Source organism: Myotis brandtii, unplaced genomic scaffold (genome assembly GCF_000412655.1).
Source record: "Myotis brandtii unplaced genomic scaffold, ASM41265v1 scaffold1012, whole genome shotgun sequence".
NCBI lineage: Eukaryota > Metazoa > Chordata > Mammalia > Chiroptera > Vespertilionidae > Myotis > Myotis brandtii.
Window position 1 is genome coordinate 333,772 of NW_005353371.1, and position 17,861 is coordinate 351,632.

A 17,861-nucleotide genomic window follows, 5' to 3' on the forward strand; every position below is an offset into this window, starting at 1 on the left:
GCCATCGCGGGGCGCGGGGACTTGGGTCCCGGAGCCTCCGGGCAGCTCTGCACCCACAGCCCCGAGTCTCCTGGATGGTGCGGGGACCACGGGGAGTTCCCAGGGGTCATTGGGACTCGGCCTCCGGGGGTTCGTGCGTGGGAGGAGCTGTGGTCTGTGGTCCCCGGTCCCTTCTTCTCAGAGACCTGAAGTTTTTGAAATGTTCGGGGGGCGGGGTCTCAAACCCACGACCCTTTCCCTCCGGCCTGGCTCTTCCTGGGACTGGCAATAAATCCATAAATGTTCATATTTCTGCCTGCATTCTCGAACGCCGCCTTTGGTCTCCGATTCAGAGCATCAACTGTTTCTCTTCCAGCGGGCATTTCTAAAACAGATATATATTGATTGTTTATCATTTTTCTACATTCAATGGATGACTCACTTGAAAGATTTATTTATTATTTTTTGTTGTTGCCCTGCCCGAGTCGCTCAGTTGGCTTCAGCGTTGTGGGTTCGATCCCAGGTCAGGGCACACAAGAAGCAACACACGAATGCATAATAAGTGGAAAACAAATCTCTCTCCCTTTCTCCCACACCCCCCTCTTCCTTTCTCTCTAAAATCAATTTTAAAAATAAATATTTATTTTTTGTGTGTAGTTGTGTTTAAATGAGAGGAAAGCTGAGGATCACCACCTGGAATACGTTGTATGAAATCCCTGTCCCCCTGTCCCAGGACCCTCTCTGGGCACAGATATCCTAGGAAGTCCTTGGGTGGAGATCCTCTTTGGAAACTTTTCTGGGTGTTCGGCCCCTTCCCTGGGATTGTCACTTAAAAAGACGTATTTACTTTGTTTTTGGTGTCCATTTGTCAGTGAGTATAAAATGTATTTAATCAATAATCTTGAAAGGTGATATAAAATAGTTATTTCCAAAGAGGTATGAGAGATCAATTTCAGGAAGAAAAAAAATTCCAGTGTTACATCGAATGCATTTGAACTTAGTGTTTCTCATTTTCCTCCCCTGAGCGGTGTCTATAAATTTCTGTACTTTTCTGAAGTGCCTTCATTCTTTTGTTTTGAGGAGGGAGGGTGCTCAAATGGAAGTCCAGGGCTTAAGATTTGAACATCAGAAGTGTTCAAGTGTGCTTAATTAAGAACTTTCTTCTTGTCATAGAAATAGCAAATCATTATTTTCTGAAAGTAATAAGTACTTGTGGTTTTTCTTTTTTTTTTCTACAACACATCACCTGTCCACTGAATTGTGTGTTAGCCTCCCCAAATCAAGTCTTTGCCCATAATAATTTATCCCTCCTATATCCTCCTCCCCCTCCCTCCCCCTGGCAGTACCAGTGTAGTCCCTGTTCATGAGTTTTTTTCTGTCTTTTCTTTTTTGCTCAATCCCTCCATACACCCCTCCCAACACCTCGTCTTGCCTGCCCACCCGCCTCCCCTCCCCCAGTGGTTTTTCTTGTTGAACTAGAAATATGGCTTACAGCAGTGGTTCTTAACCTTCTGGCCCTTTAAATACAGTTCCTCATGTGACCCAACCATAAAATTATTTTCGTTGCTACTTCATAACTGTAATGTTGCTACTGTTATGAATCGTAATGTAAATATCTGATATGCAGGATGGTCTTAGGCGACCCCTGTGAAAGGGTCGTTCGAACGCCAAAGGGGTCGCGACCCACAGGTTGAGAACCGCTGGGACTCTAGGATGTGGAACCTTCTGAAAGTGGCTCTCCTGTCCTGTGGGAAGCAGGCTGCTCCTCTGAGCTGATTCCAATGCTTGTGTTTCTTTCCTTTGGATCCTTTATCCACTGCCTAGTGCAGGCCTTTGGCTCTAGTTTCCCTGAGTGTAGGGGACAATGCTCCAATCAACCAAGCCACACTGGCCAGCATGTAATTGTTCATATTTTCCCACCTTCAGTGGATGCCTCACATTAAAGATTATTTTATGTGAGGGGAAAGTTGTGAATACCACGTGGAATATGCTCTGTGAATCCCCATTCCTTTACCCTCAGGATCTTTCCTGGGCACCGGTATCCTATGGGCAGTCCTTTGGGGGGAGGTTCTTTTTTGAAACTTCCCTCCATTATCTCCTGTCATACTGCCCCTCTGTGATACTGTCCCGGCCAAGAGACAGACAAAAGAGGCTGACAACTCCAGCATTGCATCACGAGTTTATGAAGGGAAACTGCCTCCAGGGGGACCCTGTGTGGGTGCAGGCAAGACCATGCGGATATCCTGCCATGGCCAGCATTATGTAATTAAATAGAACAGGGCAGGAAGGACTGGTGTACTGGTGCTTGCCCACCCCAGATTAGGAAAAAACACTTTATTTATTTTTTTAAATATATTTTATTGACTTTTTACAGAGGGGAGAGGGATAGTTAGAAACATCGATCAGCTGCCTCCTGCACACTCCCTACTGGGGATGTGCCTACAACCAAGGTACATGCCCTTACTGGAATCGAACCTGGAACCCTTCAGTCTGCAGGCCGACGCTCCATCCACTGAGCCAAACCAGTATGGCAAGGAAAAACACTTTAAATACTTGCCCTGGGGCAAAGCAATGGCCTGTTCCTGTAAGCAACTCCCTGTGGGACACAGGGAGGGAGTCTATCGGGTCTGAGGGGATTTAGGGTATCAGTCTCTAATCTGCCTAGATCTAACTTGTGTACAGTCTTCTCTACACCCTTCCTGGGTTTGTCACCTTGAAACTATTTAGTCACTTTTCTTCATTATCCATTTTTTCAACAAATGTAAAATGTATTTAAGCAAATCTTGAGCCCTGGTTGGTTTGGCTCAGTGGATAGAGCGTCGGCCTTCGGACTGAAGGGTCCTGGGTTTGATTCAGCCAAGGGCACATGCCCAGGTTGTGGGCTCGATCCCCAGTAGGGGGCGTGCAGGAGGCAGCCCATCAATGATTCTCTTGATTGGCAGTTTCTTTCAACATTTTGTGCATATCATGCTACTCTAATGTCCTCGAGGTGTCAGTTGAGAAATGCAGAAACGGGGGTTTCCTTGTATGTGATGCATCACTTTTTTCTTGCTACCTTTCTGTCGTAAAATGTTTCCCTCCACGTCCTGCGTGGTTCAGGGTTCGGGTCTGGAAGAGGAGCCGCACACAAATGAAAGAGAAAAGACAAGAGATAATTTGGAAATATTGGGGGACCAGGCGGGTAAGTCCAACTCAAGAGGAAGGACTTCCACCCGTGCACAGGCCCCACCGACCTTTTATAGACAGAGGTAAACAAGGCAGTGGTTACCATAGTTACACAGTTCTTGTGAGTTTCACCTGTTTTGATCATGTTTACACTCCCTGCACTTCCCTCAGCCCATTAGCTTCCCAGGTAAGATCTGGGGAGTGCTATAAGGCCAAGCCTAATTATGCTAAGAGGACTGAGCCCTCTAAGCTGGGACTTGTTTGTGACTTTGCCAGCAGGTCAGTCGGAGGCTTAACCCTATATCGGTTTCTCACACCTTTCAAAGTTCTTTGTCTTTGATTTTTGATAATTTGCTTATAATGCAACTTGGTGAAGTCTCCGTTTGGCTCAACCTGTTTAGGGGTCTTTGCGCTTCATGCATCTGGGTGTCCATATCTGTGTTCTTTTTGATTTTCTGCCTGCTGGAACTCTTAATTACTAATGGAGCAGGTGTTGATGTCTCCAACTATAATGATGGATTTATCTGTTTCTCTTTGCAGTACTATTCTCCCCCTGCTCCCCCCCCTCACCCCGCCAAGCATTTTGTCCCTCTGTTGTTAAGCACATACCCACCAAGGACTGCTATGTCCTCTTGGGGAACTAATCCTTTATCATTATGTGATTGCTCCTGTTTTTCTCTCTGAATTTTTCTTCCTCTGAAGTCTGCTTCCTCTGAAATTATAGTACAGCTATGCCAGCTCTTTTTTTGGTTTGGTGTTGGGATGATATATGTTTCTCCATCTTTTACTTTTTATCTATATCTTTTTATCTAAAGTGTGATTCTTGTAGGCACTATTTGTTATTTTATCTGCGATGACAGTGTCTGTCTTCCATGTGTTGCATTTAGACCATTGATATTTCAAGTAATTATTGATATGCAGTTATGCACAATATAACGGCATGACAGACTGCATACACAACAGTAATATTCCATGTAGCCTGGATGTCATAGAATAATAGGCTCTACTGTCTAGGTTTGTGTAAGTGCACTCTGTGATATTTGCACAATGACAAAATTGTCTAACAACGAATTTCTCAGAACATATTCCCATCATTAGCAGCACATGATTATAGTTGGATTATTATCTACCATATTTTACTAGTTTCTATTTGTTGCCTTTGAAGTAACTCTATTACTCCTTCCCTGGATGTACAAGTTCCTCAAAAGAGTATTCCCAATTCTTCCCTCCCTGTCCCTTCTAACATTGCGCTTATTCATTGAAATGTGGTAGCTGTTATCACTTTGAACAAAATGTTCTCTGTTAGATTAAATAACAAAACCAAATAATTTTATTTAACCTTCATGTATTCATTCATAGCATTCTCCCTTTCATCATTACCTTCTTCCGGACAAATTTAATATTTTTTGCAAGGCAGGTGTACCAGGGACAGATTTCCTTGATTTTTGTTTATCTCAGAAAGACTTTATTTCTCCCTCATTTTTGAAGGATAATTTTGATTGACACACAATTCTAGTTGGGTAGTTTTTGTTTGAACACTTCATTTCACAAAACTTTCTTTCTGCTTGCATAGTTCCTAAAATAAGTCTGATTTGATATTTTGTAAATATATTTTTTATTGATTTCAGAGAGGAAGGGAGAGGGAGAGATAAAAACATTAGTGATGAGAGAGAATCATTGATTGGCTGCCTCCTGCACACGCAGGAGATGGAGTCCACAATTCGGGCATGTGCCCTAACCAGCAATTGAACCATGGCCTCCTGGTTCATAGGTTGATGCTTAACCATTGAGCCACACTGGCGTGGCTCTTATGTGTTTGATGTTTTTATTGATTTTAGAGAGTGAGAAAGGGAGAGGGGAAGAGAGAGAGAACACTGATGTGAGAGAGAAACATTGATCAAGATTGCCTCCCATGCTTACCCCAACCAGGGACGGAACCTGAAACCTGTGCATGTGCCCTGACTGGGAATCAAACTGGAGACTGTTCAGTGCACAGGACAATGCTCAACCCACTGAGGCACACCAGCCAGGGCTCATGTGTTTCTAAGTGTCTGCGCACAGCCTCAACTTGGGTCAGGGAGAACATCTAGAAGGGTCTCAAATTGGCAATTTCCCTCCCCACGTCAGTTTGATGATGGTAAAATTCCAGTCAGGCTCTGGTGAAACAGAATCTTTGAGAACAGGCCTCATTAAAGAGAGCAGAATATTGTAGGCATATTTCAGCCTGGTTATGTCGTGTGTTTCCTTCCACGTCCCGCATGGATTAGGGTTCGGGATCTGAAAAGAGGAGCCGCACACAAATGAGAGAGAAAAGAGACAAGAGACAATTTGGAAATGTTGGGGGACCAGGCTGGCAAGTCCAGAAGGACTTCCACCGATGCTCAGGCCGCTCCAACCTTTTATTGATCTGGGGTAGCCCTTAGGTAAGGAGACTTCAATGACACACAGATTAGCTCATCAGCAGACAATTTCCAGAAATAGGCAGAATATCTAATCAACAATAATCAACAAGGATTTACATAAGCATCTAAGGAATTAAGTGAACTAAGGTGGGGATGATGCTTAAGCTACCATTATCTAGATTAACTGGGTGGTGCACAGCCCCGACCTTTGCTAGGGCTTCAAAGGTCACTAGCTTTTGGGGGTCTCTACTCTATGCTCAGCTAGTGAAGACAATAAATAGTTTCCGGCATGGTTATCTTCTGTCTCTTTCCAATTCTGAAGGTGGTGGGTTGCCCTGTGACCTTAATTCTGTGACAGATCTTAGAAGAGTCATTGATTTTAAGTTTCTTTGCTATTTTCTTGTGAGAATGGGAATAGCACCTCCTGAGCTCCATAGTGCTACATGAAAAATCAGAGGTCTCTGACTCCACGTTTCAATGTTTGACTGCTGATGTGTTGGAAGAACCCAATATTCATCCTGAGTAGGGAAAACCCCAGTTCTTCCCTCTGGCAAGTCTTCACTTTCTCTCTCTCTAACTTTCACTTCTGACAGTTCTAGTCATCAAATGTGTGAAAGGTTTTCTCACAACAAGCAATTCTCAGTGATCCCAGCTGGGTGTCCTACACCTTAACTCAAATAACACTATCTTCCCAGAAAAAGGTCAGATCCCACTGGTTAAGGGCTCAGTCCCATAAGACATTCTCCCCCCACCCCACCCCCCAAACAACTTCAGATAACTATTGCAGGTAGTATGTCCCAAGTTTTCTCTCAACTTCTGTCCAAATCAAAGGTTCCCATAACTTCCTGCTTGGGTTCAATTAATTTGCTAGAGTGGCTTACAGAATTCAGAAAAAAGGCACACAGTTACATTTACCCGTTTATTACGAGTAGAGCAGCGGTCGCCAACCGTTGGTCCGCGGACCACTGGTGGTCCGTGAGGTCCGACAGGTTGTCGACCGCTGTATTAGAGGATATGATAAAGGATCCAGACCAATAGCCAGATGAAGAGTAAGACTGAGTGAGGTCTGTTGGGGTGCCTCAACCTCCCACTACATGGATGTGCTCACCAAACTGGAGGCTCTCGAACCCCATCCTTACTGGGATTTTATGGAGGTTTCCTTGTGTAGGCATGATCAGGTATTAACTCCATTTTTAATCCCTCTGCCCTCTCTTCGGGATGGGAGTGGGGCTGAGAATTCCACACCCCTAATATGGTCTGATCTTTCTGGTGAGAGCCCTTATTCAGATCCCCAACCAGGGTTTATTCACTGGAACAAAATGTGCTCCTAGTGCCCTTTGGAATTTAGAAGTTTTAGGAGCTCTGTGCCAGGAACTTGGTCCAGAGACCAAGAGATATATTTTCTATTATTTGACAGCTGACAACCCTTTCATTTCCCCGTGTGTCCCACATTTGTACAAGGTGATATAAAAACCTGGCTGTTCACTCCTTTGGTGCTGCAGGAGATCCAGCCCATAAAAGCCCCCCCTGTGTCTGTGTATATGAACTCTCACCCTAGCCCACCCCTAACCTCAATCAAAACCCCAGGCCAGCCCAGCCGACATGGCTCTGGTTGAGTGTCCACCTATGAACCAGAAGGTCATGGTTTGATTCCCTGTCAGGGCACATGCCCAGGTTGTGGGCTCGAGCCCCAGTGTGGGGTGTGCAGGAGGCAGCCAATCAATGATTCTTTCTCATCATTGATGTTTCTCTCTCTCCCTCTCCCTTCCTCTCTGAAATCAATAAAAATACATTTAATTTAAAACAACAACAACAAAAAAAACAGGCTAGGCTCCTTTCCTTGCTCTCTCAAGGCAATTTGCACCTGTTTGTGAGGCCTGCCCTGCTTTCCACAAGACTCCGCCTCAGTTATGTAATCATAAACCCCTTCATCCTGTTAGGCCTTTGTTAGTCTCCACAATCAACCAAACCTTGGATGGGGCCGGGGGTCTCATCTTTCTCTGCAGGTTATAAGAAATGTAACATGGCGTATATATTTCAATTATTTGTTCTATTGGCAAATCCTCCAGATATTTTCATTATCAATAACCTTGTTTTGAAATAGTATATATGATGATGAGTTTATGTAACCCATTCTTTTTAAAGACACTTGGCTTGTTACCAGTTTTTCTGTCCGAACCATGAATAAAACCTCAGATTGCCACATTACAGGACAAACATATAAATTATATTCTTTTCCAACCTTAGTTACTTCTTAATTTTTTTCATCAAATATATTCAGAAAAGATTGTACAGCCCTGGCCAAGTGGCTCAGTTGGTTGGCAGGGTCATCCTGTACACCAAAAGATTGCGGGTTTGGTTCTCGGTCAGGGCACATACCTAGGTTGTGGGTTTATTCACAACCTCTCTCTCTCAAATCAATAAACATATCCTATAAAAATAATAAAAGATTGTACAACCTGTATTGGAGTAAGACTTAGTAATAACAATATGAACACCTTTGGAATCGTCAAGATTTATAAACGGCCTGTGGGCAGTGGTGAGGGTTTCCTAGTGTTCCTGTCTTTGACTCATCTCTGTCCTGCCCCATAGATGACCACTGTCTCTATTCTTTATTCTTTTTTTTAGACATCTTTAATATCATGGGTCCCCCTTTTAAAAAATATGTTTTTTTATTTGTTTGAGGGTAAAGGGAGAGAGAAATAGAAACATTGATTGGCTGCTTTCTGCACTCCCCCTACTGGGGATCAAGCACACAATGTGCCCTGACCAGGAATCAAACCAGCGGCTTGGTGTACAGGTTGATGCTCAACCACTGAGCAACACTGGCTGAGCTCCATTCTTTATTCTTCATAAAACCTTGAAAATGACCTGCAGTTCTGGCTGCCTGCTGCCATGAAAGCCAAACTTGTGAGACAGGTTCTGGTTGAGAAGTAATGAGGTTTATTCAGGTGTTGACAACCTGAGAAAATGGCAGGCTCATGCCTTCAAAACCATCTTAGCATCTCAGTGCAGGCAGGGTTTTTATATATAGAGAGAGAAGTTATGTAAAAGATGCTGGTGGGCCACCATTTCCCACCATGGTAGGAGAGTTTAACCAAGGAAGTATTCATACCAAAAAAGAGATCAGGTGGAGGGGATGTGGATGTGCAGTGTCCTTGGTAGTTCCTATATGGAACTTTAATGTCAGCATACAGGAATTGGTTAGTGCTAGTCAAATCTGCATATGCCAGATTTGTTACTACTTTAAACCATATAATTTCTTCATTAGTTACTACTTTATCAGTCCATCCAGGAAATGAGACCAGCCACTAACTTGTTCAAGCTATTTATTCAAGTAGCTTGACATGTTCCAGGATACATTCTTGATGGGGATGAACATACTTCTTTGGTTATACCCTCCTGCCATGGTGGGTAATGGTGGCCCACCAGCATGTTTTACATAACTTATCTAAAACATTGATAATTATAGTCAACAAAACTGCTACTTTGCTTGCCAATCTGCAAAAACCTTTAGATTCTCTATCTAAAGTTGTCATAGAAAATAAAATTGCCATCCAGCCAGGGCTATTATTTCTTTATTTGACAAAGCTGCCCACATACTTTAAACATATCAAATAGGCCTAATTAGTTTAAACTTTCTTTTTTAGAAAGGAGAGAGAATAAATCCTTGAGATATTCCAGGAGCCAATTGTAATGATTCAAAGCCAATTCTAAGTCAAGAAAAAATCTCTTAAAATTTAAAACCCAGGCCCTTGCTGGCTTGGCTCAGTGGATAGAGCATAGGACTGAAGGGTTTCGGGTTCAATTCCAGTCAAGGGCACATGCCTGAGTTGTGGTCTCGATCCCCAGTAGGGGACGGGCGGGAGGCAGCCGATCAATGATTCTCTCTCATTATTGATGTTTCTATCTCTCTCTCCCCTCTCCCTACCTCTCAAATCAATAAAAAAATATTTTTAAAAAATTTAAGACCCGGGAAGGTTGTGAAATATACTTGGCCAAAAGATCATATGTCATTATGAAACAAATTATTTATCCAAGTAACAACAATAGGAATCACACACAAACACAGGCTAGCAAAACTTGACTTCTTAGGATTAAAGAGAGAGGTTTTTAAGAAATCAAGTACCTGATTAACACAATATGACATATGATTATTTAATGATATGTAGAATCTTTGCTCTCTAGGCAGATATAGGAAAAACTTTTTTCCCTTTTAACAGACTGAAAAAGAACAAAACAAATTCTATATTAGCTTACTTTTGATAGATTCATTTACCTAATTAAATTCATTACCTATATATTTCCCTCAAGATCTTTCTTTACAAACCTTCTTATCCATTCAGAAATAACCAGCTTTAGAGCAATAAGTATTTCATATTTTATATCTTCTACCAAACCATATAATTTCTTTCCAATTTAATTATAATTGTTAACTCAGAAAACTTGATCTTTCTTAATGACAACTAAAAGCAATCAATTAACGTTCTTTAGATGGATATTTTATGAATACGTTCCATAATTTCTAGAAAGAGGCAAAACACACTCAGATTTTCAAGAGACATATTTCAAATAAAATGTAAGATATATTAATTAACCGATCTAAATCTGCCCTCTAGCTTCTCTGCAATAAGAAGCTTCATCTACTCTACTGTTGATTCCTTATGTATTCTGCATTTCTGACTGCGGTCTATCTCCATTTTTGTTTTCTATCTCTTTGTTGAAATTCTCACTTAAGTATATCTACTCTTCCTCTATGTTCATTGAGCATTTTTATGACCAATGTTTTGAATACTGCATGTGGTAGATTGCTTGCCTCCATTTCATTGAGTTCTTTTTCTGGAATTTTGTCTATTCTTTCATTTGGGACATGTTTCTTTCTCTTCTCATTTTGGCTGCCTCCCTGTGTTTGTTTTTATGTCTCCCGATCTTGGTGGAGTGGGCTTATGTAGTGGGTATCCTGTAGATCCCAGTGAAACAGTCTCCCCAGTTACCTGAGCTGGGCACTCCAGATGTTCCCTTATTTGGGCTGTGTGCACCCTGGTGGTGTAGTCTAGCCTCAGTTGGGGTTGGCATGTCAATGGGAGGATTTACCCTCAGGCCAATTGGCTAAAATATCTGGCCTCAACCACAGACTGCCCCTTGAGTATGTCGCTCATGGAAGTGGTTGCATGGTGCTCTGGCATAGTCTAAAGCTGGCCACCAAAAAAATAAATTAAAAATAATAAAGCTGGCCACCAAGTGCGCTGTCTCTGTGGCCTCATTGGAAGTGCAGGCTAAGATCAGCTGCCATCTGTACCCTGCCCAAGGCCACTTGGTATGAACGACAAAGTGATCTGCAGATGTCTGCTATTGTGCTGGGCTTGGAGGTGCCTAGAAGAGGCCAAGATGCAATCTGTGGTGGTCTACCGCTAGTGTCAGGTCTGGGACCACTTAGCAAGAGGTATGGGGCACGTTGAGGCCAGATGCTTTGGTGGTAGTGGAAAAAAAGGTGTTGTGAATCTTTGAAGGATTTTAGGAAAGTCTGTAGCATGATCCAAGACAGGCTTTTGTGTGGAAAATTCACTGGAAACAGTTTGGCTGGACCTGCAAGATGAGTGGGGCAACGTTTCAGAGAGTCACCAGGGCAGTTTATCCAGGTTGATGGAGACTCAGGTATGGCCACCTACAGGCTCTATGGGGAAAGGCTCAGCAAAGGAACAATGGCTTCTTCCAGCATTTCTGTCTGGGAAAAAGCTGCCCCTCTAGCTCTTGCCTTAAATCCAGACAATTCAGTTCTTCCCTCCTGGTGTCTTTTTAAAATATATATATATTTTATTGAGTTTTTACAGAAAGGAAGGGAGAGAGAGTTAGAAACATCGATGAGAGAGAAACATCGATTAGCTGTCCCCTGCACACCTCCTATTGGGGATGTGCCCGCAACCAAGGTACATGCCCTTGACTGGAATTGAACCTGGGATCTTTCAGTCTGCAGGCTGATGCTCCATCGACTGAGCCAAACCTGTCAGGGCCCTTGTGTCTTTTGAGCTGCTGACTCGGCAGTGGAACTCAGATCAAGTGAGTTTGAGTAAGTGCATGCACAGGACCTTTAGGAGGAATACTTAGGACTCCAGCAGCCCTGTCTCACTCAGCCTCCATCCCCACTGGCTTTCACAGTCAGATGTTATGGGAACTTCTTTTCCCAGCGCTGGGAACTCTTGCTCCTCAGGGGGGAACTTCTGTAGCTGATATAGCCCTCCTAATTTTTAACCACCACACAAGGGTGAGAGAACAGCTCATTGCGTATTTCCACCCCTTATCAGTCTCAATGTGGCTTCTTTTTTATATTCTTAGTTATAGGATTTTTTTTCAGCCAAATTTTAGGTGGTTCTCAATGATGGTTGTTCTATAGTATAGTTGTAATTTTAATGTGCTTGTGGGAGGATGCAAGTACAGCATTTACCTACTTCACCATCTTGACTGAAGCCCTCAGGGTGGAAGTCTTAAAATTATAATATTTGTTTTATTTGAATAGCATTTGTCATTTCTCATCATGCTCTGACCCCTGCCATTAGAGAAAAATAAGATGTAATGTGATCACTATAAAGAAGTATTAATTTTCATGTGTTTATGATAAGGTTAAATTTATACGGAAGTAAATGTGAACACAGAATATTTTGATGATAAAAGTCATAGACTAAATATATGGAGAAAACAGAATTATATGTAACCTTCCTGTAAATAAAGTCTGGGTGTCCAGTGCTGTCAGTCTCATGTACTGTGCACATATTTGTACTATTTTAGGACTCAGTAACCTTTGAGGATGTGGCTGTGAACTTCACTCTGGAGGAGTGGGCTTTAATGGATACTCCACAGAAGAAACTCTACAGAGATGTGATGTGGGAAACCTTCAGGAACCTGGCCTCCTTAGGTATGGATGACAACTTTCTTCACCTTGTTAATTAGAGGACAAGTGTTTCTTGCCCATCAAAGTTGTTCTAATGTGTATAATGTGGGAAGGGAGGACACTGATAAATAAACTGGGCGTGATCACAGCTCATCATAGAAATAGAATCTAATGATGTTTCTGTAATTTCTACTACTTTTGGAATAAATTTTCTGGGTCTGTATTTTAGGAAAGAATTGGAAAAACCATGACATTGAATATCTGTACAGAAACCAGAGGAGAAAACGAACGTGAGTCACACTCAATAGAAAACACTGTTTTACATGAGAAACCTGTTATGCTATGAAATTTTAAAAAGAAACAAACAAAAAACCCTGCTTCAAATTTGACCTCTCAGAAAATTTCCACCAAATTACTTTCTTATGTATGACAAAGGCATTCAGTATTTGAAAACTAGTTCAAATGAAGAACAGCGTTAATAAACCCTGTGTATGAATGTCACTGTTTGATAATAGCAAGGCTGAAGTCCTCTTGCACGGCATCCCGTTTATTCAATTTAAGCCATTTAAACAAGGCAGAAAACCTACTTTTTTGCTATAAATCATAGAAATATAGTTCAAATATTCTAATAAATATAAAATCATAAGTAAATCCTGAAGAATATGCTTCTTCTTTTTTCCAGAAGTCCTGTGGTAGAGAGAATCTGTGATGGGAAAGTGGGTTGTCAGTGTGAAGACAACTTCATCCCTATTTCAGATCTCAATCTGAATGAGCAATCGCTTGGAGTAAAGCCATGTAAATACAGTGTGTGTGGGAAATCCTCCATACAGCATTCGTCTCATAATGGGAATGTCAGATGTCACACTGAACACAAGCCATGTAACTATCAGAAATATGGAGAGAAGCCATATAAACGTTATCTCCAGTGTATTACAAAACATGAAAGGAATCACAATGGAGAGAAACCTTTTGAACATAATATATGTGGTGAAGCCTTCAGTCCCAGCTATGTTGAAGTAGATGAAAAAACTCATACTGGGGAAAAACTTTTTAAATATAAGGAATGCAGGGTAGCATTTAGTGATCTCTCAATCCTTCCAGCACACGTGACCATTCACACTGGAGATGAACTTTATAAACGTAAGGAAAATGAGAAAGCATCCATTTCTCCCAGTTTATATCAAATACCTGGAAGGAGTCACACTGGAGAGAAATCCTATGAATGTAAGCAATGTGGTAAAGCCTACAGAGATCACAGTTCCTTCAAAACACATGAAAGAAGTCACTCTGGAGAGAAACCCTATGAATGTAAAACCTGTAGGAAAGCATTCGCTTGTCTCAGTTACCTTCGAAAACATGGAAAGATGCACACAGGAGAGAAACCCTATGAATGTAAGCAATGTGGCAAAGCCTTCAAATATTGCAGTTCCTTACAGTCTCACAAAATGAGTCACACAGGAGAGAAACGCTATGAATGTATGGGATGTGGTAAAGCTTACAGTGGTCGCACTGCCTTAAAAACACACCAAAGAATTCACACAGAAGAGAAACCCTATAAATGTAAGGACTGTGGATCAGCCTTTAGATATTACAGTTCTTTACAAATACATGGAAGATCTCACACTGGAGAGAAACCCTATGAATGTAAAACATGTGGGAAAGAGTTCAATTATCTTAATAATTTTCGAAGACATGAAAGAGTTCACACAGGAGAGAAACTCTATGAATGTAAGCAATGTGGTAAATGTTACAGCGATCACACTTCCTTCAAAACACACGAAAGAAGTCACATGGGAGAAAAGCCCTATGAATGTAAAACATGTAGTAAAGCATTCGGTAGTCCCAATTATCTTCGAAAACATAAAAGGAATCACACTGAAGAGAAACCTTACGAATATAGATGACATAGTAAAGCCAGATATTACACTACCCTAGAGTCACATGAGTGGATTTACATAGCAGAGAAACACTATGACTGTAAGCAATGTGGTAAAGGTTATAACAATCACACTTCCTTAAAAACACAAAAGAGGTCACATTGGAGAGGAACCCTATGAATGTAAAACATGTGGAAAAGAGGTCACTTGTCTTAATTATCTTCGAAGACATGAAAGGACTCACACATGAGAGAAACCCTATGAATGTAAGCAATGTGGTAAAGGTTATAGTGATCACACTTCCTTAAAAACACACGAAAGAAGTTACACTAGAGAGAAACATTATGAATGTAAAACATGTGGAAGAGTTCAGTTGTCTTAAGTATCTTAGGAAACGTGAAAGGACGCACACAGAAAAACCCTATGAATGTAAGCAGTGTGGCAATGGTTACAGCGATTTCACAGCTTTAAAAACACACAAAAGTCACACTGGAGAAGAAATTTATGAATGTAAAATATTTAGAAAAGTGTTCAGTTCTCTCAGTTATTTTCAAGAACATGAAAGGACTCACAGGAGAGACACACCATGAATGTAAGCAATGAGTTAAAGCTTTCCATTCTCTACAAGGTTTTCAAAGACATAAAAGAAATCACACTAGAGAGAAACTAAATGTAAAAAATGTGGGAAAGTTTCCATTTTGCACACAAATTATTGAACAGAAGTGAGCATGCACTGTTCTAGCCTATCCTAAATTTTTTTTCTATGAGCCGAGTGGTATTTATACAAGCCCAATGTTTTTCCCCAGTGGAAACACCAAAAAGGAAAGGGAATGGATCTGTGAAGGCAATCATCCAAGTATTAATTTGATTGTATTAAGTGACCTGTAGGGAGAGGGTATCATTTTGATTAATGATCATAATTTAGTATAAAAGGAGATGTGGACCCAGCTGGTATGGCTTAGTGGTTGAGCATTGACCCATGCAACGAGGTTGCCAGTTTGATTCTCAGTCAGAGCACATATTCAGGTTGTGAGTACGATCCACAGTGGGGAGCATGCAGGAGGCAGCCAATCAACGTTGATGTTTTTGTCTCATTGATGTTTCTATCCCTCTCCCAGTCTAAAAATCAATAAATTTTAAATAATAGATATATAAGGAATGTGGGAAATTTTCAGATACACTATATCTGAATGTGGGGAAGACTTAAGTCATCCCAGGTCCTTCCAAGAGCATGAAAGGAATCACTGGATAAAACCTTTGAACATAAACAGTGTGAGGAGGGCTTTAATATGCACACATCCTTACATGTGAAAAATCTCAGGGAAGAGAGATAAAATTACATGTGACATGAGAAAGCTTGATGGAAATTAATCCATGTAAAATGTTCCAGAAAACTTTCAACATGAAAGAATTCATCTTAAGTTTGTATATACATAGTGTTTATCAAGCTTGTTTTGTAAAATACATCATTGCAATATAGATTTATAATAACTTAAGAAAGAAATATTGAGGTGAGATAACTGGGAGTTTTATTTCAGCAATAGTACATAAAATTGCTAGATAACGCTTTTTCCTTAAATGAATTAATATTTTCTTTCCATTTTGAAGCCTGCTAGATCCCTGGGTGAACTGAAGTGTATTTCTAATGTGCCATTAGATTAAATTTTTATACTGTTTTATTTGTCCTGTGTGAAGGTGCTATTATAAAATGACAGTTCGGTATTTGTTGGGATTTTCCTATTGGCTTTGTACAGTTCCGGGTATCCTTAGTCCACTAATATAGTCTACCTTTTTTTGTTTTTTGTTTTTTGTTGTTTTTTTTTTTACTGAAGAAGCTCTTTTTCTGGGGTGACAGGAGTAAAATATTGAACACTTGGAATAACTTTTATATATGGCAAGTACATGAAAGAATATAGTTTCATGGAAATTAATATTTTCACATTTGGGTCCTTATTGTTCTTTATTCTGACTGATTATTTGTTGAATAGACTTTGATTTTAGAAAAGACATAAAAAGAAGAAGAGAGACCTGTAGAAGGGGAAAAAAATGTAGAGTTGGAGATATTCACTCCTCTGTCAGTAATGTTAGGAACTAGGTTTTTTAGAATTCATCTCCTTTATGGTTCCATCTTAGGATTCACAAGTAGCCTCACTTGCATGAGATTGAAAAGGAGAAATGAGTAACACATCAGATTTTGAAACCACCACACAGGGAAGAGACAGTTGTATAAGACTTTTGAGTATGATCCTTTGCCCTTCCAATTAAGACTATCCTCATAACCACCACCAGTTATTTGATTTACACTTTCTTAGAGGTGTAGGTTTCCACTGATGTTTTCTCAAGATTCACATCAAAGATCCATCACTTTGGATTTTTCTGTAAGCCATCATGTGTCCATCTGGAAACTGATGTCTGAATCCCCTCTTCTCTAGATTACATCCGTATAAGATGTAATTTGTATAGGAAATATGCTGTTAATAGTGCTAGAATGTGTTCTTTATTGACCATGACATCTACAATGTTTCAGCCAAAAAGGACCTGGGAGTTTGTTTCTCTGCTGCATGTGCAGTGGCTGCCTTAACCTGGTCCTTCCATGTGAGAATCTGCCTCTTCCTCCTGTCAGGAAGACTGGGTGTTTCCTGTTACTTGAAGCTGAGTGAATCCCTCAGTATGTTTCCAGTTATGTTTGATTGTATGTGATTAAAAGTTTGTGCATTGTGCCTGGCCAATGTGGCTCAGTGGTTGAGCGTCAGCCTATGAACCAGGAAGACACATGCCTGGGTTGTGGGCTCGACCCCTAGTAGGAGGTGTGCAGGAGGCACAATGATTCTCATCATTGATGTTTATCTCTCTCTCTCTCTTCCTCTCTGAAATCAATAATTAAAAAAAAATTAAGTATGTGCATTTTTTTGTCAAAATAGCACTTTTGTAGTTTCATAGGAATATTTTATTAACCATTTTCTAAGCTGTTGTATGTCACCAAATAATTGTTCTTAATTTCCTGAGGGGATATATGAAAATGTCCCCTTATAATTATGAATTTCTAGATAAACTGCAAATCTCTTCTTTAATTATTGTATCATGTGCATTCAAGTTCAGGTAATTTTATTTTGGTAAATTGCTTTCCTGCCCTCTGAAGTCTCAAGCCACAACCTACCCCCTTTCTCCTTCATTCAAGATGACTTGTAAGCCTTAACTGCTTGACAAGTCTTGGGATCTCATATTCTTAGGGAATGCCCATATGTACATACATAATAAATTCGGTCACTTTCTGCTGTTAAAAAAAAAAGTTCAGGTAATTTTTCCTCAGACATATTTTACTTTAAATTCTTTTATAATTACAATTTTGTCATGAAAGTCTCATTGATTTTTTAAATATTTTTTAATTGATTTCAGAATGGAAGGGAAAGAGAGAGAGAAACAATGATGAGAGAGAATCATTGATTGACTGCCTCCTGCACGCCCCACACTAGGGATCGAGCCCACAACCTGGGCACGTGCCCTGACAGGGAATTGAACCATGACCTCCTGGTTCATGGGTTGATGCTCAAC

General features: G+C 40.7%; 1 protein-coding gene across 1 annotated transcript in view; it reads left to right on the top strand.

Annotated features, from left to right (window-relative positions):
• The window catches only part of LOC102260832 (zinc finger protein 14-like), a 15,725-nt gene extending 1,016 nt beyond the window's left edge, over positions 1-14,709 (top strand). Inside the window, exons 2-4 of the mRNA XM_014535234.1 lie at positions 12,330-12,456; positions 12,662-12,722; positions 13,115-14,709. Of these exons, the coding sequence (XP_014390720.1) occupies positions 12,330-12,456; positions 12,662-12,722; positions 13,115-14,336 (1,410 nt within the window). The 3' untranslated portion in view covers positions 14,337-14,709. The remainder of the gene's footprint in view (positions 1-12,329; positions 12,457-12,661; positions 12,723-13,114) is intronic.
• Positions 14,710-17,861: the final 3,152 nt, after the last annotated feature.